This window comes from Dreissena polymorpha, chromosome 1, assembly GCF_020536995.1.
Source record: "Dreissena polymorpha isolate Duluth1 chromosome 1, UMN_Dpol_1.0, whole genome shotgun sequence".
Lineage (NCBI taxonomy): Eukaryota > Metazoa > Mollusca > Bivalvia > Myida > Dreissenidae > Dreissena > Dreissena polymorpha.
Window position 1 is genome coordinate 11,984,674 of NC_068355.1, and position 22,761 is coordinate 12,007,434.

A 22,761-nucleotide genomic window follows, 5' to 3' on the forward strand; every position below is an offset into this window, starting at 1 on the left:
AGAATATAGCATAGTCATTTATCATGACCGTTTGAAATAACTTACCTCATTATGGCGTGTCAGACGTTGCAAAATGCAATGTTTCCATATATGTGGTATATATATTTGTATATATATGTTCTATATTTCCTTTTTTGTTTGGTATAGCTGTATATATATATATATATATATATATATATATGTTGTATAAAGTCATACATATATAATTTAATCCTATTCATGTATGGCATTACAAATATATGTTGTATAATTTCATAGTTTTGCACGATATTTTCATATATATATGTTTTAAAATGTCATATATGTATGCACTATTTGGATATATTTGTTGTATAATTCTGATATTTGTGTTGTATAAGTCATACCCGTTTAAAATATTTACCATGATGACGCGTCTCCTTACCTAAAGATGCCATTAGGCCATAAAACAGCAATCGTTACCTGTTCCTCAATATGAAATCTTTATAATAGCTTACCATAAATTACCAATTTCAGTTGACGGAGTATCGCATGTACAAATGTTTTCCTTAACTCTACGGACAAGGTTGTTTTTTAAGTTTCGCGCGTATAATCCGTCGCCCAAACCCCAAAGACGATTGTCGCTCTTAGCAGTCAATGGTCGAATTAGGCCATAAATTGCTAGACGATTATTGATTATTGTCAAAGCCATAGCTGTGCAATATATATTTAATATAAACAAACTTTTCACAAATGTTATCCATTACAAGTCGACATATCGCGTCTAGCAACCGTCTCCCTATCTCAAAGGTCAATGATACATTTAGAGGTCATACACCAAATGTTGCCAAAACGGCTTGAAATTACAGACTCTCTCATAGTTGCTATACATTCATGGATTTTGAAATAATTTGGTACAAATGCAATCCACAATAAGTATCGCTTGTTATACTTGTCTCCCTACTTTATTGGTCAAGGTCACGCTTAGAGTTTAACTGTCAAATTTGGCATGTACTTAATTGTATTTTTGTTATTCGTCGCACTTCTTTGAAATAATTTACGAAAACGATGAGGCGACGGCATTTGGTGTGTAAAACAATGTCTCTTCACCTCCATATTTTGGCCATAAAGCAGGTAGCCAGGTCGCAAGTCAAAAATAACTTACTATAAAATGACAACAAACGTCTTATAACCTCAAAGCCCAATGGAAAACTAAGTGGCCATAAGTAACACATTTGGTATGAAAAGCTTGTTGGTGAAATAAGCGAAGTTTTAAGACAAAAGTGGCAAGTGGGGGCATCAATCCCCCAGGGATGCGTCGTGTCCATAATAAGAATGAGATTAAATAAACTATAAATGGCTTCAAATGAAAACAGGTGGTTATAAACTTGTGTAAATAATTCCACATTTTTTAAAACTAATTTCACCGTATTTTGACAAGTAATTTTAGACAATATTTATCAATACATAACATGAAATATATTATTTAAATCAGGACGTTGTACTTACAATATCAGTGGCATAAGTTAATGTTTGCGTTACCATAGTTATATGCAATATTGTCGCGTATGTCAAACGGCCACAATGCGAAGATTACTTGGACGTCGTTATAATCTTGAGTAACCAAACCATGTTTTTTTTAACCCATATCAGATCATTCAAACCAGGTATTTTTACTCATATTAAAGTTACAAAACCATGTATTTTACTCATATCAACTTAGCCAAACGATGCCTTTTTTGTCTTGTCTACTCTTGTCATTCATTACTCAGATATTAAGCTACCGGTAGATGTAACATTAAATTATTTTTGGAATAAAATAAATATACATAAAAAGAAACCAAAAAACCTAGCTGTTTTCAAAGTTTATTATACACATACAAGATATACAGATGTTACTTTTACAACATTATATGTTAAACATATTTAATAAATTTATGCACCACATGGACATGCCATTTACATACTGTCACTCAAAAAGAATTCACATAAACATAATTATGTAATATCATTTCATTATGTAAAAAATACATAAATATTTAATATATAAACGTATGCATACATATCATGTAAAACTTGTACGATAAATAATATAATCCATACATGTTAAATATATTAGAACGTCTATCACATGCAGACTTGGTACTGTTCATCAATTAAGGAATGTAAACGCGTTCTCGCTCCAAGTTGTGTTTCTGTACGAATTTTGAAAGAATAAACACAATAAATAGTATCCTGAAGATTGAGGTATACGCACTGGATGTAACACGAACACAATAAAAAATATATATATATAAAGACTATTGCCAAGCAATATACGTCCCCTTCCGGCTCCACCTTTGTCAGAAATTCCACCATTGTCAGAAATTCCACCACTGTCAGAATTTATATATATATTTTTTATATTTGTTGCCATAGCAACTAGAATTTTCGACGTAGGAACAAAATGAAATGACGTGCATAATGTCCATATTGCCATCTATCCATGTTTCAATTTTCATGAAAAAATATTAAGAACTTTTAAAGTTATCGCAGGATGCAGAAAACCACCATTTTCAGCAGTATTTCTAGTCTATTTGTTGCCACAGCGACCAGAATTTTAGACGTAGGAACACAATGAAATGATGTGCATAATGTCCATATTGCCATCTATCCATGTATGAAGTTTCATGAACAAATATTAAGAACTTTTAAAGTTATCGCAGGGTCCAGAAAAGTGTTACTGACTGACGGACGGACGGACTGACGGACGGACAGAGCGCAAACCATAAGTCCCCTCCGGTGAAACCGGTAGGGGACAATAACATAGCATTCCCACTGGCAACATAGTTTGGGTAACCTATACAAGTCACGGCATAGTGGTTATGGCGTTCGCTTATCGATCAGGATGGGGTATATCGCCACTCTATGAGTATTAAGAAGATCAATACAAATACACATAAATACTGGTTATCACACAGCGGGCTCCAAAGTGGTTCAAAAGAAGACAGGTTTTTAATGTAACGGAATACCAACACAAAAATATAACGAGCTAAAGCGTTTCTGATGTCCTAAGTTTACATGAACGTCCATGAACACACAATATTGACTGAACTATTTGCATGCTATCAAAGCAGAATCATTGCGCTTTAAATATTATTGATTGAAAAAAGAGATTGCACAGGCTAATCTGGGACGACACTTTACGCGCATGTATTAACCCCCTTTTCACAGAGCAAGGCTATTGTCTAGATGTCAACATCTCAGAAGTGGGTGGTTTCAAACTTCTGTTCCAAAGTCTCCCAGTCGCCTGCTTCTACCAGGTCATGGATTTCTGACTTTACGTATCCCTCGTCCACCGACACCACATCACCTTCAAAGTACACTTTCTTGGCACGCGTCCAACTGAAGGTATTGTCGAAGACAAGTGTGTCTGAAAAGATCATGCCGATATTGTTAATAATATTGAATTTTGAGCTAAAAATGATACACATGTATACATATAGTGTTAAACGCTTAAAGGTGATAATAAATTTTCTGAGAAAATATTTCATCAAATAGTGTTTATGACTATGAAACATATGATACGGACTATACAACTTCTGTAGTTTCAAAATAGAAGATTGCTGCAGTTTTCGTATCTTAATCTATTTTAGCTCTGGTGACCTAAATATGCAATGGGCCACTCAGATTTGAATAACTTTGAAAGAGGATCAACCCAATGACCATTGCTGTGAAGTTCAATAGGCCGATTAGATTTGGATAACTTTGAAAAAGGAACAACCAATGATAATTGCTGTGAAGTTTCGTACAAATTTGTCTATGGATTCATTACGAGAAGTCGATAAGAAAAAAAGTTTACACACGCTCTCTTGCAGGAACGCATTGTGTACTTAGGTTAGCTACAACCTAAATGTTTACATGTTTCATATTTTTTCATGAAAAATACTCTTTGATGTTCTGATGGCTATAAAACCAAGGTGGAAAATGTACAAGAAATACACATAAGTTTTTAAACAGAGATAAAAAAGTATAAATAGAAAAGTATTACAGAAATAAAAACTTCACATATGGATGTTTTATAAAATCTACAAGCTGTAGAGATCATACATGTTCCTGGTACATCGCACACAATACTGCCATCCTCCACCACAAGGTGACTGTTAACCCTCTGAATGGGAACCAGAAACTTCGGCTTTGCGGAGGAGTTGGTAGTGATTCGAACGCCGAAACCCAGATCGTAATCCTCCGACCGAAATGCCCATCTATGTAGATACAAATTCAGTCATTTTTATGCCAGCACCAATAACTTGTTACTTAATCCATGCCAATGTGTAGACATTAAAATCATACACAATACAATTACAAATGTTTGATTAGTCGAAGGATGTTACCAAATTATTAAGGAATTTAGAAACTAACTTAATTTACGCAAAAAATAACAGCATGACCCGACGTAGTTCACGCTTAACATGTGTTAGGTCATGTTCATGAACTGCTTGGTATAACTAACGTCAAATGGCTCCCTGGCGTGTCGACTTGGAAGTCCTTGGTGTGACTACTTCCAGCAGCAATGGTCACCAATTCCATGGCCTCGTACAGAGATTTGACATCCGTGTAATATTTCTCTGGGACTTCACCTCCTTGGCATATCTATTGGATGTCAAATTGTAAAATATAAACTAATACACGACTTAAATTTTTCAGGAGAGAAATCGGCATTATCCATAAGTATTTTATTAATGCAAGTGAACATTACCAATACATTGCAGAACAATAACACACCAAGCATCATCAAATGTAAAATGCATTAAATAAAGGGTCACCACCATGTATCAGAAAAATGCAAACCATTGAGAGGTTTTACCAGTTTAGCTGCATGCAATAGACTCTTACATGAACTAAATGATATCCTATTTAACAACAAGTGTGTATTCTTATATAATGATTATCGCAAATGTTTTTAATGATTACAATTCTTCCCGTCATACATCGTATAGTGTAACTATAATAGTACATATAGTCTTGTTTCTCTCATACAGCCAATTTGAGAACATTCTGACATTAAATACATAGCGTACTCGAATAAACTTTTTTTACAGCAAGAACATTAATTCTAAAAAATGTACGTGTTATTTCTTTTACATTGATAACGCAAATGATACACGTGTGTGTGTGTGTGTTTTCAACATAAACTACAGTAAATTACAAAATAAAACAGGATAAGGTTATAAATGTTCTTTTTTGTTTTGCATGACGTACTTGCTTTTGTTTACGTTCGTAATGTAGACAGAAATCAAGTATGTGTTGATCAGAGATACGTTTATTTGTTTGGGACAAAACCCTGAACCATTTGCCAAGGCTGGTGAATTAATATTTCTAAGCCTCGCCAAAAAATTTATGTATATTGAACACTTACCTAGTGTTGTTTATATAAATTATAATGTATTAACCCATAGTATGTTGAAGTGAACAATATGTTTAAGTGTACAATCGGTCTTACGCATAACATATTTGAGAAGAAGTGACGAAACTTCTGCATTCAAATTGTGAATGTAAAATTTACAAAAACTGTAGTTATTATAAACGGTACCAAGAGCTTTTGTACACATTAAGTATCACCAGGATAAATGTTGGTGACTTTGCTATTAAATGAGTAAATCATCATCACTTTGTAGTATGTTATGATCCTGGTTCATGATTTGATTAAAGTAACTAGATGATCAACATATATGGCATTTAACATCTGAACTTAGTAGTTGCAAAGATGTTGGTTTATTTTTGCTCATAAAATCATATGTAATAAAACAAATGTTGCAGACATATCAAATTCAAAAATGGGCATAACTTTTGCATTTTTGAACGCAAGACATACAAATCGCTCATGAACAATTTTACATAATACGTCTGCAAGTTTTAATATTGAACATTAAAAAGCACAGTAGTGTTTGTGACTTTGTGCCGAAAGATGACTGACTGATAAACAGACAAGAACATTCCAGTTAACCTCCTTATCACCCACATGCACAAATATGTTGTGTGTGTTTTTTTACCATTTAAACCGGATACATATGCTGTGATTTATTACTATGAATTTTGAAAGAACACATATTAGGACTATCTAAATCTGAAATAAATAAAGTTATTTTGTGTATTAAAGGGGCCTTTTCACAGATTTTTGCATTTTTTTTAACCTATTCATTAAATGCTTTATATTGGTGAATGTAAATATTGGATCGTAAAAGCTCCAGTAAAAAATCAAGAAAAAAATTAAAAAAAGGAAAAGAACTTTGCCCTGAGCAGGTTTCGAACCAGTAACCCCTGGAGTCCTGCCAGAGTCCTGAAGTAAAAACGCTTTAGACTACTGAGCTATTCCGCCGAGTACACATTCTTGATGTATTTTATACCTTATATAAGCAATCTTCGTAGTTTCACAAAATTTAACGACAAAAACAGAACTCTCCAAATTATTCAATCGTTTCGCGTTGCAACGCTTTATAATTTTTTGGTTTTAAAATCGTCAAAAGATGCATATAATGGCTATATTAGAGCATGGTTAATGTTCAGTATTACATTTTCCTCACAAATATCATAACTAAAACGAAAACTTACGAATCTGAAACAACTTTTTTCAATTTTGTCAATTTACCAAAGCGTGAAAAGATCCCTTTAATATCGTCTATAGCCGCAGGTGGTATAATCTAAAGATATTTCTTAAACATCTGTTTGACTTGATTTATAATCTAAATTAGAACTGTTTTACATAGGGAAAGGTTAAACGCGTGGTTTGATATTCGCATTGAGCGAATCTCGACTACGCAATTGTAGTGATCCAGGTTGTTGTTTTATAATGGGCGACTAATTCAAGGATTGCTCCTTTACAAAAATAAGTACACATAACATTTCTTGCACGACTCGCATGATTTGTGTGCAGATGTTTCTCTTTCATTATCCATTCCGTTAGTTTTAACGGGATCTTCAACGAAAACCCGTATATATACTAACACTTTTTTAATCAGTACCATTGTTCTGCACCTCGGATCCCCATCCGGGTCTGTAAGAGTTCCGCCTAGAAACATTGGCAGCTGATCCGCATCGATGTACTTTATCAAGTCAGACTTGAAGTGACCTGTAAATATCATGTGTGAAAGAGGTATGGGCTAGCGAACAAATGAACATTAGACTATGAATTATTATGTAAACCTCAGCGGATATCATTTTATTGACAGTCTAAATAAGATAAATTCCACACAGCTGTTGTAGTAACAATATTAGTAACAGAGCAATGAACACACTTTGAAGAGACGTATTTATTTATTTCGAAAGCACAATATACGTATTCAGTATTCCCATCAAGCAGTTAACACCAAAACAAATGCAATTAGTAAAAAGGATAAACATGAAGACTTTAATTATTATTGTATATTATTTTCGAATGCACCAAACGAGATTATCTTCTTGCACATATAATCTGCGACGAGAATCTTGAGTTGTTTTATTGTTTTTTAGTCCAATCACACAATTTCAGTTCTTATTGAAAAAGAAAATTAGATGATATATTATAACACATTAAGATTTTTATACCGTGATACCCTATTTTCCCGATATCTACTACCTAAAGTTGTTCCTAAATAAATAAATAAAAACATAGATAAATAAATAAATAAATTAATTAATAAATTAATAAATTAATTTATTTATTTATTAATGAACAAACAAACAAACAAAAAACAAACAAACAAACAAATAAATAAATAAATACATACATAAATAAATAAATAAATAAATAAATAAATAAATAGTCTAATATTGTTTCTCTTGCCTTTCCATACGTTTTGCTTAATAACAAAGGTTCATACCTCCTAACACGTGTATTTTATTCCTCATGTCATCGCTTATTAAAGGTCGAGCAAGCTTGTATAATACAGGGAAAATGGACGGAGCTGAAAAGGAAATAAACGCATTTTGTATAACATGATAACAAGTTATTTACCTATTGGCATTTCATAGTTTTGCATAGTATGTGTATGTATATTATATGTGAACGTTGGTTGACCAAGAATTAACAAACCTGTGGTTGTATTAAGATTAATAATTGAAAGAAAAACATTTAACTTTCAATAAACATTCGTTCTTTGATTATTTGATAGAGAGCATGAAATACGATGCCCATAGCTATAGCAACCCATACCCTTGATAACAAGGTCGGTGTCTTAAATTAACCTTAAATGCTTCAATATGGAATTTAAATAAAATATTTAATGAGCCGTTTTGGCGACAATATACGTTCGGTGTACGAACCGCATTTTTATGCCATTTATTTCCAGGTATCGATTCTCAACTAAACTGCTTGCTTGTGCGCAGTGGATGATTAGAATTTCTTTACATTTAGACAATTAACAAACGTATTGTTTCTTAATAGCGCAATGTTGTGAAATTATAACGTTAATATATAATTAAATTCAAATACTCGATAGAGTGATAACTCATGTTTGTAGTATAAAATGCGTGGACCTCGTAGTAAATATAACTTCGATCAATACGAAATTAATATAAATACTGAACACCACCTTGATACAAAAAATTGATTTAAAAATCGTGAGACGTACCGTTTACCACGAACAGTCTTTTCAGCATTTCCGGATAGTTGTCCTCTAAAACTTTCACCAGATGGAGATACATCTGAAGAGCTAGGAACCACAACATATATACCGGTTGCGATGTTGTCAGCCACGTACTTGTTTCCAATTTTTGAAATCGCTGTTTTGGCCATGGAATTTGCTTATTGTATTTTAATTTAAACGCTCGCTTTGAGAAATTTTTTGAACTTTTTTGCAAAGCCTGCTTACATATCAATTTCAAGTTATAAATTTACACATTATTGAAGAATAAATAATCAAAGTAATATTATCATATAGAAAAATCACGTTGAATGTACATTCGCATGATCTGCATCAGAAATTAGCGAACCAATACTATGTGTGCCATGTAAATATATCTACACATAATGTTCTCAAAAACAATATGTTCCTTTACCTGGTCTCCACATCATTTTGGTGGTGACGCCTTCCATATCCATTATCACTGTGAGTCCGTCCACACGCCGATCTAACTGAAAGTGCAATGTCAATTTTCAATTTTAATCTACATTAATAATACCTATAGATGTACACAACTTGTTTTCTTTGTTACATATTATGAATTTTCAGTTGCTAAAAACAAGAGATTTGTTATCAATTGCAAGTGTGGGGACGGTATTACATTTTCACTGGTTTGAAATGCTTCATATTATGTATGTAATCTTTACTGTACATTTATTAACCAAAATACATAACTTACCCTTTTGCTCATGATTTCCCAGTCTTCAATCGTCTTTTCACATTGCATCAGTTTAACTTTTTCCAAGTCAGACTTTCGAGTTGATGCCATAAGTCCTGAATCAATATATTGTTTTCATTTTTGTTACCGAGCAACGTAGGAAATAAAGTGTAACTAATTCAGATACAATGTGTATTTATCTTTCAAACGTGCTTCAGAAACGGGTAATTATTTCCGTCGGTTGTCAGACAGAGTGATCTTTCAATGTGTTTTTTTCACAATAAAAATGCTAATTTCTGAATAGTAAACATATTCATTCAAATCATAATGATTGTCGCACCAATCAGCGAAAATATAAAAATGCGACCTTAAAGTAAGTCATAACATATATCAAATAATCCTAGCAAAAAGTTGTATTACTATAGCTAGTGCGTATTTAAGAAATAATAATAATATTTTAAAATTGTATGTATTTTTCGTGTTAATGTCGAAATTAACTTAACATTTACCACCTCTTAGTCAGTAGGCTATCAATGTTTTTATGCTCCCCGAAATATTTTCGGTGGAGCATATAGTTGCCAGTTTGTAGTTCCTTCCTTCCTTCCTTCCTTCCTTCCTTCATTCCTTCCTTCCTTCCTTCCTTCCTTCCTTCCTTCCTTCCTTCCTTCCTTCCTTCCTTCCTTCCTTCCTTCCTTCCTTCCTTCCTTCCTTCCTTCCTTCCTTCCTTCCTTCCTTCCTTCCTTCCTTCCATCCTTCCTTCCTTCCTTCCTTCCTTCCTTCCTTCCTCCTTCCTTCCTTCCTTCCTTCCTTCCTTCCTTCCTTCCTTCCTTCCTTCCTTCCTTCCTTCCGTCACACTTTTTTGACAGTTTCTCATAGCACCTTCAATTCTGTACCGATCTCTTTCATATTTGGCTTGTAGGTACCTTGCATGGACCTCTACCTTTTGATGAGGTTTGAGGTCACTGGGGTCAAGGTCAAGGTCACCGAGGCTAATAATAGATTTTTCCGTCACACTTTTTTGACAGTTTTACATAGAACCTTCAATATTTTACCGATCTCTTTCATATTTGGCATGTAGTTACATTGCATGGACCTCTAGCTTTTGATGAGGTTTGAGGTCACTGGGATCAAGGTCAAGGTCACCGAGGCTAATAATAATTTTTTACGTCACACTTTTGTTACAGTTTCTCATAGGGCCTTCAATACTTTACCGATCTCTTACATATTTGGCATGTATGTAACTTGCATTAACCTCTACCTTTTGTTGATGTTTGAGGTCACTGGGGTCATGGTCACCGAGGCCGATTTTTTTAGGTGTTTATTAACACATAGATTGACAAAGCGCATCATCGTGGAGCATCCATCAGTTTCACTGATATTCTTGTATTAAGATAAAACTGTTTATATTCGAAACATTGAAAAGAAGCATGCAATTTCTGAAGAATCTTGTTTTAGTCAAATAATGAGTGGATTAAATCGGGCCCTGTGATAACGTACCTTTCATGTCTAAGTGCCCGTACAGCTCTACTCGAATCAAAGAACCTTCTTTGTCATGACCACAGAATCCGCCGGTGAGGTAAGTCTTGATTACCTACACGACAGTACTTTTATGTTTTATTACAAGTTTTAGTGTCTATGCTGTTCGAGCATACATTCTTTCCTAAACCTGTCGTAAATACAAAAGTGTATTCATAGTATACCGAAAAAAAGCGAACTGAAGAACACATTTAAGTTGCATAATATTATCTTTAAATAATAATTATTCGGAATGTTCATGAATATATTATAGAACTATAATGTTTGAACTATGTTAGGACCTCTCAGACAATTCAAACACGAACTATTGTAATGTGTTGAACTTTATCCGTACTTTACATATTGTTTTATCAACTCAGACATGACAGTTGCTGATAGAGTAAAGTATAAGATATAGACCCATCAAGAACATAATTGTGGACGAAAACGTACCGGTAGTCAAAAAATCACATAGTATTATAATCTTCAATGAATTGAATTGAAATATGTAACAACACCGAAAAAGTTGAACCACAGACACAAAACGCGTTTTACATGCACAATGTAAAATTATCTGATATGATATATTTCATATATAATTGCTCTATAAAAGAAAAAGTCGAAGCGAATAAATGTGCTGTTGCTTGCCACGTTTTATATTCGATTATACAAATACAGGAAGACGAGAATAAATCTGCTACAAATTAATTGTACACCAACCATTGAATTAATGAACTTTAAAACAATTATAATGTGGTTTAATCTTTTTTGTAGTTTTAACAAACAAGAGAACAATTAAATTCTTTTTTAATAGATACAGTGTGCGTTTATAACATTTATATACATTTTAATTGATTTAGTTACTACTTTAGCATTAAAAGAAAACTATTTAAAACACGACTGAAAACTCAACGTGACCTGAAGAATATTATAAGCTTATTACTTAAAAGGTAGCAATATAAAAGTGAACAACTCAATATTGAAATACATTCCATCGATTCCAAATTAATGTTGTTCCTGTGTATTGGTTTTACAACGTGAAATTTTTGTCTTTGTTACTAAATTTCTATTACAGACAGCTTACTGATGTAACAATTTATTGATCCGATCAACGTGTAATGCGTAAATCCTAAAAGGAAACAGTATCCACATATGGGTAAGGATCACGTTTAAATAATGATATGCTAACAGGGATCACTTTTATTGCATCTGGAATCCTTTTACTTAACATCAATAATATCATGACGCCGGGTTAAGCGATAATGAATTAACAAATTACAGAAACACACCTATCATTCCAACATATATCACACACAATATTTATTTAAGACAAACAACATTTAACTAAAATCTATTGCTATTTAACCTTCACTTCACAACATACTCGTTAAAAAATGCAGAAATTAAGTTTGACACAATAAGGATTTGGTTTTAAATAATTTAATATGGCAGAAGAAGGAGTAAGCAAGAAACATCAACCAATATTTACCGGATGTATATCCTTATTGGATGCATTTAAATATGAAATTCAAATGTGTCTCACAAAATATTTAACCGAATAGCATAACAAACAAAACCTCCATCAAAATTAAAAGTGACTTAGCGGATACTCGTTTTTTATTTTGATTTAAATGACCTTGTTCCCTTTGTATCCAAATGTAATAAATGTAATTATCTCTGTCCTAACTAAGGTTATTACAAACGCACGTATCTGTCTTAGAAACAGTTTCCCTTACCTTGCCCTAACTGGCCAAAATGTTACCATATAATGTTCATGTCAGCAATCGAAATGAGTTGTTTGACGCAATCGTTTACCCGAATTTCACAAGTACAAAGGTACACTAACATGTATTATTATTCTAAATTTCAGGTTAGAGGTATCGGCATTGTTGGCGACCTTGCCTGGTGATCCCTAAGATATTTGTTAAGTTTCAATTGAATACCTGCACTTAAAACAGTGATTTGGAGCACGTTAACCTTAACCAAAATTAATTAAGAAAGCAATATATTTTTGCTTAATTTCAGGTGTTCAATTAGTTAACTTGTAAACTCATTCGATTGTTGTGAACATTTTAGTTTCGTTTCGTTTGAAAAAATGAAGTAGCAACAGTGAAATGGTCATTCGCGTTAACAAAAGCATTTCGCGAACGCTAACGCCAATATTTAGGATTTTAGTATTAATTGGACTGGTAAGTGAGAGGTCGAGCTAATACTGCTTTAAAGACATCATTTCGATGCTGAGTACATGAAAGTGAAAATACAAAATTATAATTAAATAACAAACCAATATAGGTCTAAATAAAAAAATGTTGAGCTTTGCTGCATTCCATCTTTGTAGAACTATATTTAATACAAATGAAAAATCGCCAAATCATCGCAGAGTAATTTTATATTCGTACAATTATTGAATGTTGAGTGCATTGGTTTTCGTTGTCATTGAAACTAAGAAAGGACAGAGTCTAACGATTTCAACCTTATGTAATTCTAGCAACATAAATTAAGGCTCTATAAAGGTGAAGATCCGTAATTACTTACCGATTTTTAAATATTTTTTTCATATTTAATTTATAAAGGTTATCAAAAAACAATATATATATATATATATATATATATATATATGCCATTGGGCACTACAATAAAAAATGAGCAATACAACTTGTTTTGAGCTAAAAATAAAGTGTCCCCCAATTAAATTGTGTTAACAAACAATCATTTTATTTACATCGCTGTTTACTCGGAAAAGAGAAAGTGGAAGTGACTCAGGTCACCAAAAATATAACGATGATTTTTAACGTTTTCCGGTATCACCCACAAAGTACGTCTCTACTAAATGGTTAAAACGTTTGTAGTGATCTAATAAGTTACTTTCTGCTGGATAAAAGTTGTTTGAAATAGAATTAAAATTTAATTTTCTTTCGGCTATTTAAGCATATGACACCGCTCTGAGGCTACACATCACGTTAGTTGCAAACATTTCTTCCAATTATGAAACGGGTTTATCTTCCATAATTCTTGACAACGTTGTACCTAAGCTGTTTTATTAGCAGTTTTAATGCAAGAGTAACTGAACTCCGGTAAAAATCAGACCAGTTGATATGCATAATAATTGGATTTGTCACCTTTATAGAGCCTTTAAGCCATATTTTTAAAATACATAAAAAGGCAAATAAAAAGACAGGCTTGATTTCATGAAATGTTTCACTTTGATCAGAGCTTATTGCCTTAACTTATCAATACATATCTTTCGGGGACAACTACTGTAAATGGTCTAGCGGTCTAAACCGTTTTTGGTTCAAGAAAACGCATATCAACGACAGTTTTAAACAAGTACCACATACTGTACTCGCATTTTACTTGTTCTGCGATCGATCTAAAACAATATGGTCGGTTTACAAACTGTACATGATTTGAAAAAGCGCAGTTTTTTATGAAAGGATTTGTCTGTTTTTTTCAAAATGTTACAAATTGTGTCGATCATGTGGTTAACATGACAATAAAGTCTGGCAAAAATCAATGATATGTCTTTTAAGACAATCAAGTTATTAAACATAGGATTGCAAGTCCGAAATCTAATGAAGATAAGCATTCCTTAAATAATAATACAATATGATCATTCAATTTTTAGTTATCAAATAATGTGTTATGCAGCGTTTACACTATGCTCCCGGTGACCACGGCAATCACGTTTCGGGCCACCATGGGGGAAACGGGATGAACGTGAGGCAACGTAGGGGAACGGGATAGCCAAACGTGACACAACGGGATTGCCGTGGTTGCCGTGCCAAAACTTTAAGCTGTCAACAAATTTGCCACGGCAGCCACGGCGGAAATGAGAAACGTGGTAGAACTTTTTAAACGCAACACAACTTGACAGTACGTAGCAGGCCGTAACAAAACCCGAAAAGGGTCCGTACTCTGACGGGAATCCTATTCATTACCAAGCTGGGATGATTGACAGCCGTTTTCTACGTGTTTATTCCGACCCGTTACGGTGTGTTGCGTTTTGAAGGCAGATGCGTTACGGCCAGTTGAGTTGTTGTACGGTCTGACACGATTCGCGCGGTCTGAAGATGAGTTTATAAAAGCCGTGCTATACAGGAAACTTTCATGTCAGTCTGAACTGAACACTCGATCAGTATAATGCCACCAAGCTGATAGCAACATGCTTCCCGTCTATAGCCCCAACTGCATGTGGCAAATTCCACTTGTCTTCAAATTCCTGGGAAATAGATCTCCGCTCATCGGGTGTCACAGGAACGGTGAACAGGCAGCTACGGCAGAAATGAGAAACGTGATTGAACTTTTTAAACGCAACACAACTTGACAGTACGTAGCAGGCCGTAACAAAACCCGAAAAGGGTCCGTACTCTGACGGGAATCCTATTCATTCCCCGACATGTTAAGTTTCTACCAAGTTTTGTAACGTTTTGTTACGTTTTGTCAAAATTACCACGGGGCAAGCTAATTGACAGCCGTTTTGCTACGTGTTTATTCCGACCCGTTACGGTGTGTTGCGTTTTGAAGGCAGATGCGTTACGGCCAGTTGAGTTGTTGAACGGTCTGACATGAAAAGCCGTGCTATACAGGAAACTTTCGTCTTTGTAGGCCTGGACAATAGCGCTGCATACTTCAGTAACCGTATGACATATTGCTGCCTTACTACTGCACCGAAACGCATAGGAGAGTGATGATTAATTGACATGACGCCGCCTGTCAATCAAATCCTTATCTTAGAATTGATCCTCCAATCAGCGATCGATTTATCGGGCGCACTCGTTGGCAACGACCTGTCCGCCATTTTCCTAGACAAGCTGCATGTCTAGGTTCACTTTTATTCCAACGAGTTTCTTTTGTTTTCCTTAAAAAAAAACGATTAAAAATGGTTAAACGGTGTCAATCGGGATTATGTAACTCGGACAATCGATATCGACTCATTAGCAAATTTTCTTCCTTGAATCCGTTGACGTAGAGAGCATCAAACGGCAAAAAATGTTCACCAAAATCATCGGATATATCGCTTAACCGTATCATAGACATGTTCATCTGCATTACTTTACGAGAACTGAAACCCAGCATGAAGCCTAATTCATGCTGTGTTTTATAACTCTGATAGTGATGCACTTAATTGACATCATACATGTAATTTGAAGGTGACATGTGATATCTTATCTTATTAACGGTATCTACACATTTGCAGTCATGTGGTGTCACCAATAAACGCTTTTAATCCACACTAGGAGCTCAAATGTCTAGATCTCATTTTTTAAACGAATTTCGTTTATTTTGTTCGGATAAAAAACGGAAATGAAATATGGCAAAAAAGGTGTAAATAGGGTTAATGCAACTCTGACATTTGGTATCCAGAAAGATAAGTTAGATGAATTAAATTTATACCATTTCCAACGAGGCAATGCTGTCTTGACTAGAGCGAGTGGAAGCTTCAATAATTACCGAGATCCCCTTTATAGAACATTAACTTATTTCAAAAACTTGAAATGTCATATAAGCAATAACTAAGCATTATTAAGTATGTATTATGTCACGTGTGCATGTAAAATAATTGAGAATTTTGGTACCCACTTCGTGTAACTTTACGAAATTCCCGTTAAAAATCGCGTTTCTATGTGTGTCAGAAACAAGTGAAACCATTTTGTTATTATTTTAAAAAAGACGTATCGATAAAAGCTATTGTAAAAGAGTTATACTTACTGATATTAGTTAACCAATAAATGCGGTAACTTCAGGGAAGTCGGTACCTGCGCGAGCGTCTGATATTGGTAGCCGTATTAAGTTATTATAGCCTGACCGTATTCCATTTCGTACAACGCTAATTTATATCAGACTATGTTCAAACTTATTGTGTTGTTTTTGCGCTTTAAATTATAGTGATTGATAAATGTCCCATAAGCAATATTTAATATGTTTAATATCACTTTTATACGTAATAACATGTGTGATTGAGGTACCCACCCGGCGTCAGAAAGCGCGTAAAACTTCGCCGAATTCCCAGTTATAAAGCGCTATTCCGTGTCAAAAACACAGGTAGGGGGGAATGTTTCGGTAATAATTTGGTTAATAACACGGGTAAATACCGGTGAAGTGTTTATTTATTGCAAATACCACCATTACACGTAATAACGGGTTCGATTTCGGTAAGCGCGCAAGCGTTTGAGAGCGTGTTTAATGTACCGATTTACCCGTTATAAATAGCTGATGTTCTCTTTAATCGTATATTTTTTGCATTTGCAGAATATTTAAATGGCATCATAAATGAATATCGCGTAAATCTATATGCAGTCTATAAGCAATGAAGCCATTTTGGTGTTAGCTTGTCTAGGTTTGATAACCGCTAAGTCACGTGATTAAGTGGGCGGAGCGAGCATAGATAAGGCGTCATGTCAATTGTCCCCTGTAGCCAAATGCCTCAGAGTCAGTGCCAGTTTCAATCCAGTTGTAAGGGCAGAGCGAAATTTTGTACCCTGTCTTGAGATGACTTGAGATATCCGTTCAAGGATCTCGTCGAATAGTTCTGGGGAAATCCTCAGATAATTCTGAAAGGTGTTGATATCTTCGTTGCGGAGTTCCCTGGTAAGAAATGAATCAAAGTGCCTTTGGTGCTGCCTTCTAGCTTCCGATAGCCATGGACAAACCCACAGGGACCTTGGCCTCCTTCTCCGTCTTTCCCCGGACTTGTATGCTTCTTTCAGCTCTTTACAACGCAAAGATTTTATTAATGCTGCAAATAAGCAGGCAAACACAAAATCATTCTCGTCGTTCACCTTCATGTCACTGGAATTATTTGTTATAATAAATACTGCTGTTTGAGAGTTTTCTTTTATACCGGAAGCACAATCGTGCCCGAAACCTCTCGGATGTCTACGTTTGATCCGCACGTACCTTGACAGAACGTGACAAATGAATGACAAACGTGTACAACGTATCAGACCTGCATGACAAACGCAAACAACGTGCGGGAACTCAAAAGAACGCATCGTACCTTGAAGCAACATTTATACATCCTTGGCAGACCGTGGAAGAAAACTTAGCGCACCGTCGAAGGGCCGCGTTTTCGCTTCGACGGCACGTCACGGATACCTTGATAAACCGTGAGGAAACTTAGCACAACCTAGCAAACCTTGGATTAAAGGACAAAAATTGCAACAGTCACACGGCGCGATGCGTTTCGGACAAACGGGACTGTCGTGGGTGCCGGGGACATAATGTAAACGCAGCATTACCGTTTACATTAAAGAGATTAATAAAGGCCGTGCAATTTATTTTCTGCGTTTCCAAATACGGGTATCTTTTAATAAAGAACACGTTTAAATATTAGCAATAATACTTGTAAATGAATATTCACATAACGAGATATCAATATCGGCATTTGGATGTTCTTACCTCTGGAATCTCGTATTCAGCCATTAAAGTCTCCACCTTCATTTTCTTTTTGTAGGCTTCACTCTTTATAATAATAATAATAATAGTAATAATAATAATTGTAATAAAAATAATTATAATTATAATAATTATCAATAATTATTATTATAATAACAAGAAGAAGATGGAGAAGAAGAAGAATAAGAAGAAGAAGAAGAAGAAGAAGAAGAAGAAGAAGAAGAAGAAGAAGAAGAAGAAAATAAGAAGATGAAGAAAACAAAGACGAATTACAATAATAATTATAATGAAAGTATTACTTATTTTCGTTGAGATCGTTATGATCCAGAAATAGTTTTATTGGACATAAAGATTGTAATATGCACCTGTTTATTATATATTAAACATATATGCAATAACAGGAATATTCAAAAGAAAACATATTATAAAATGAACTTACAGTACGAAACATCTGTTCAGCTTTGTTGACGTCAAAACCACGGGCTTGCAAAAAAATAAAATAAACTAACTTAGCTTGCATGTAAAAGAAATAATTATATTTAACTGTGATTTCTAAATAGCTTTATACGATGGATCGATGTAAAAAATACACGTATTAATATACATGTATCAGATAACAACGTAACGAAGAGAAAAAAATATGCAAAAGAAATATCTATTATTTAAACAGAGGTGCCATACGCCCCTCTTTTTTATTGGCAATCCTTTTTTTTAAATGCAATCCTCTTCTTATTATCTCGTTCCCACTACATATTTATTCGAGGAAACGTCTTATTAACTCGTAGCAACGATTTATAAAGTCGAGGGAACGACTTTCAAAAGAGAGGAGTGCGAAACCAAATAAAAGAGTATTGTAATGAAAAAAAGCAAATCAAGTAGGTGTACATGAATTAATTGATGAATTGATTAATGCATCCATTCCAACGCATCGTATGTTTTGTTGAACATGTTGCTAATAATAAGAAACATTTCTTTTTTGTTAAAAGCAGATCAGCTAACTCGGTGTATAGAGCATTGAATAACAGTTACGATAATCGTGCCTCGATCCCCGCCAGGGCATAGAACCTCGATTGTGGGGATCGATTACGAAATCCCTCCTCGACAATATTCGAGAAGGGCAGTTGTAAGGTAATTGTACATAGATTTCGGGGCACTTCACCGACTGCCCAAATACCACTGCGGGCCTGTTGAACAAGGCGAAAGTACGACCTTATAAACAAAAACACATGTATATCCTACATACCTTTGAGCCATTTACGCAGATCATAGTCGTCATAGTCGTGTTTAAGTAGGTCTACCAAACGCCCACGTAGCTAAAACACACAAACAATTTAACATACTCAATTGCGTAACTTTATAATATTACAAAACCGCTCACGTGGCTTAAACACAAAACTAAGTTACATACGTGTTAAGGTATTTGCAACAAACAGATATTTAAGGTCACCGTGTGTAATGGTAATGGTGTCCGCATAATGACCGTGCGATCGCGGGTTCGAAACCCACTGTAATACATCAAGTACTGGTTCTAGGCCCGTCGGAAACGGACTCGAGAGCGTTTTAATAAGCCCGAGGCTTTCGATGCAATCGCGCTAAAATAAAACAGCCAAAGCCACAAGTCAGTAGAGAGGACTTGCTTCCATCGGCAAAAAGTATCATAATTTACTTACAATTGGAACACAACATCAAACTTCCAAATTTAATTAAACGTTTAAATGGGCCTTTTCACAGACTTTGGCATGTATTGAAGTGTGTCATTAAATATTTTATATTGATAAATGTAAATATTGGATCTAAAAAGCTCCAGAAAACAACAATAAGAATACAATTAAAAAAGAAGAAAAAAAGGAATTCACAACTTGGCTCGAACCACTGACCCTTGGAGTCCTCGAGTTAAAGTCTACCGCTTAGACCACTCTGCCACCCGTGCTCATTAAACGAAAAATGTATTTTATACTTTAGCAATCTTTGAAAAGGACCTTTTAATAGTTAAAATGACGTAGGGCCATAGCACTGTCATTTACGATCATCTATACATTACGGTAATTCAGTAGTTATAAGGCTAATCCTAACCCGAACCCGACCCCTAACCCTAACCCTAACCCTTACCATAACCCTCTAATCCCCCACCCACACACCCCATGCGCATTACAATACCATGCCTCGCTCGTTGTCGTTGTCCGCTTCCCTATACTTATAGTGGTAAAACAAACAAAGGACCGTTATTTGCAAAACTCCTCGCTTCAGAAAAAAAATTGCTATCATATATTCATTTGAATCATTCAAATGTTCACCAAGTCGTTAAAGAGGAATTGAAAACTTAAATGTTTGGAGCTGAATATTCTATGATAAAAACACACAGAGCCAAATTTCTTCCGAAACTTTTCGCAGCCGATATTCAAGTATTTATCATCATCTTAACATTTAGTTTATTTAATTGTGAAAGTTTGAGCACGATCAGTCGTTAAAGAGATATTGGGAACACACAATTTTTGAAGAACATACTTTACATTGGAAATACGTACAGGGATGCATAATTCTGCAAAACTCTTCGCATTGTAAATTCATTCCAGGTTAGCTATACACTAGGGTAATCACTAATCAGGGAAAATTTAAGCGAGATTCACCAAGAATTTTTAAGTAGTTTTAAAAACACAACATTTTCACAAATGAAGTCGATTATGTATTCTCATGTATTTAAAAACATATACACTAAACTATTATTATTGAAAAAAGCGAACATCTGCTCTCATTAAGTAAAATATTTTAATAAGTTTTTGTATAAGAAACCTTTTGTTTTTTTTGTGTTCTATCAGACGGACGTACTATTTGTACTTAACGCTTTGTACTTAAGAGAAGTATTTTAAATATGAAAGAAACGCTTTACTGAAGATGCATAATAGGATAAAAATATATAACGTTATATATCAGATTTTTTTCAACATTAATATGATTTTAATACGTGCTAGTTACATAATGCTAACATGATTTGCTTGTATCATTGTAAGTACTTACGCTAACGTACGTAACACAACTTGTTAAAACCGTAGTTTCTGCAATAATGAACAATGAACAGGCTTAATGTATGGGACGATTAAATGTTAAGAAGATAATATTAGATGTTGATAACATATAGGTGCATTGCATGTCGGTGCTTTGTAAAAAGCAGGCCACAACATGTGTGTCTAAACATGTATAAACCTGGTCCTGTACCAGTATGTACAGGTAATACCTATTTTTGCACTAAATGTAAATGCGGAAATAACATATTTTCTCTGTAAAATTAACTCAACGTAAACCTTGTAAGATTGAAATGCAATGAAAAGTATCTTACCTTATTGGCTTTCATTAATTAACAGAAATCTCGCTGGACATGCGATCACTTCAAAATACATGATCCGATTGTGAGAATGAGAAAATTAATTAAAGAACTACTTAGCATGTCAGATTCTTTTACAAGTTACATTACGAAATTGCAAGCATTGTCTCTAAACTCCACCGTAAACATAAAAGACTTCTTGTTCCAACTTATTCCAGTGAATGTGAATTAATTAGAAATCGGCTTTTCAGCGGCCTACTGTATAAGAATGATGAGCGTGTTCACCACAGAAAACATGTTTATGTTCAAAAAAAAAAAGTAAGAGCATGGATTTCAATTTATTTTACTATTTTTTTGTGCATGAAATGCATTGTGAAAGTTTTAGATAATATGTTTGAGAAAGTACATAAATAGTCAACTGTTAATCGAACAATGTATCACACAAATGCACAAAATAGTGTTTGCGACAAACACATGCGATGCATAGATTTATGAAAACTTTTTTGGTAATATACATGTATATATACAACTGTAACACTTCTTGACAACTGACAACTCGTAACAAGTGTATTTACAAGAGTCTTAATACCTATTAAATAATTCAAAATTAAGCACACCTTGGCTTACCGAACATAGCGTTTTGATTACGTATTAAATTGTGAAAATGACAATATTCGAATTTATACATGCTATAAAATAAGCGATTATAAAAAAATAACACAGCATAAAAAAATTAACAAACAATAAATTATAAAACAATAAATAGACAGATAAATAATACATTAAAATAAATAAATTAATAAATAAATAATAATACATCAATTGGAAAAAATGCAAGTGCAAACCTCTGCAATCTTTCGCTTCTCCTTTTCTTCCTTCTCCTTCGGCATTGCTTGTTGTCAGTGCGGACCGATAGACGATATCAGGTATCAGGCTACGAACAGAAGAGAATGTGATATGCGATACATGCGGTGAGCGCATATTGGGTTTTCGTGGAATCGTATGTATATTCACAGCGTCTGCTGGAAATGCCAACGAATGATCGAAATTCTTGCCAGAGACAAATGTTCTGACTATCGTGCTTATTTCTTTTATTTCAGCAATTTTTTAGAAAAACAACAACAACAAATGTATCAATAGCAAAATCAAGTTCGTCAAGGCAAATGTACGATTTAGCCAAACGGAAATAACTAAGGTATCTATCATTTGTTAATATCATTCTCACCGAGACCCCACTCTTACACTTAAGAATGATTGAAAGCCTTAGAACAAAGAAA

General features: G+C 34.2%; 1 protein-coding gene across 1 annotated transcript; it reads right to left on the reverse strand.

Moving 5' to 3' along the window:
• Nucleotides 1-1,849: 1,849 nt before the first annotated feature.
• Nucleotides 1,850-22,411, reverse strand: LOC127871211 (retinal-binding protein-like). The gene is made up of 13 exons (XM_052413960.1): nt 22,330-22,411; nt 19,409-19,478; nt 18,605-18,648; nt 18,169-18,231; nt 10,753-10,846; nt 9,277-9,371; nt 8,974-9,049; nt 8,547-8,627; nt 7,797-7,880; nt 6,960-7,066; nt 4,451-4,590; nt 4,048-4,202; nt 1,850-3,370 (listed from the first exon to the last, which is right to left on the reverse strand). Exons 1-13 carry the CDS (start codon nt 22,372-22,374, stop codon nt 3,201-3,203), a joined length of 1,224 nt encoding a protein of 407 aa, XP_052269920.1. The 5' UTR covers nt 22,375-22,411; the 3' UTR covers nt 1,850-3,200.
• Between the last annotated feature and the right edge of the window lie 350 nt (nt 22,412-22,761).

What these genes read in the sequence shown, in the direction of transcription:
- LOC127871211 (XM_052413960.1), bottom strand. Translation starts at nt 22,374, where the DNA reads ATGCCGAAGGAGAAGGAAGAAAAGGAGAAGCGAAAGATTGCAGAG. An exon ending in CTGAACAGATGTTTCGTACT is followed by an intron (nt 18,232 to 18,604) that starts GTAAGTTCATTT and finishes ATTATTATAAAG; the next exon opens with AGTGAAGCCTACAAAAAGAA. An exon ending in TAAAATACACGTGTTAGGAG is followed by an intron (nt 7,067 to 7,796) that starts GTATGAACCTTT and finishes TGATATTTACAG; the next exon opens with GTCACTTCAAGTCTGACTTG.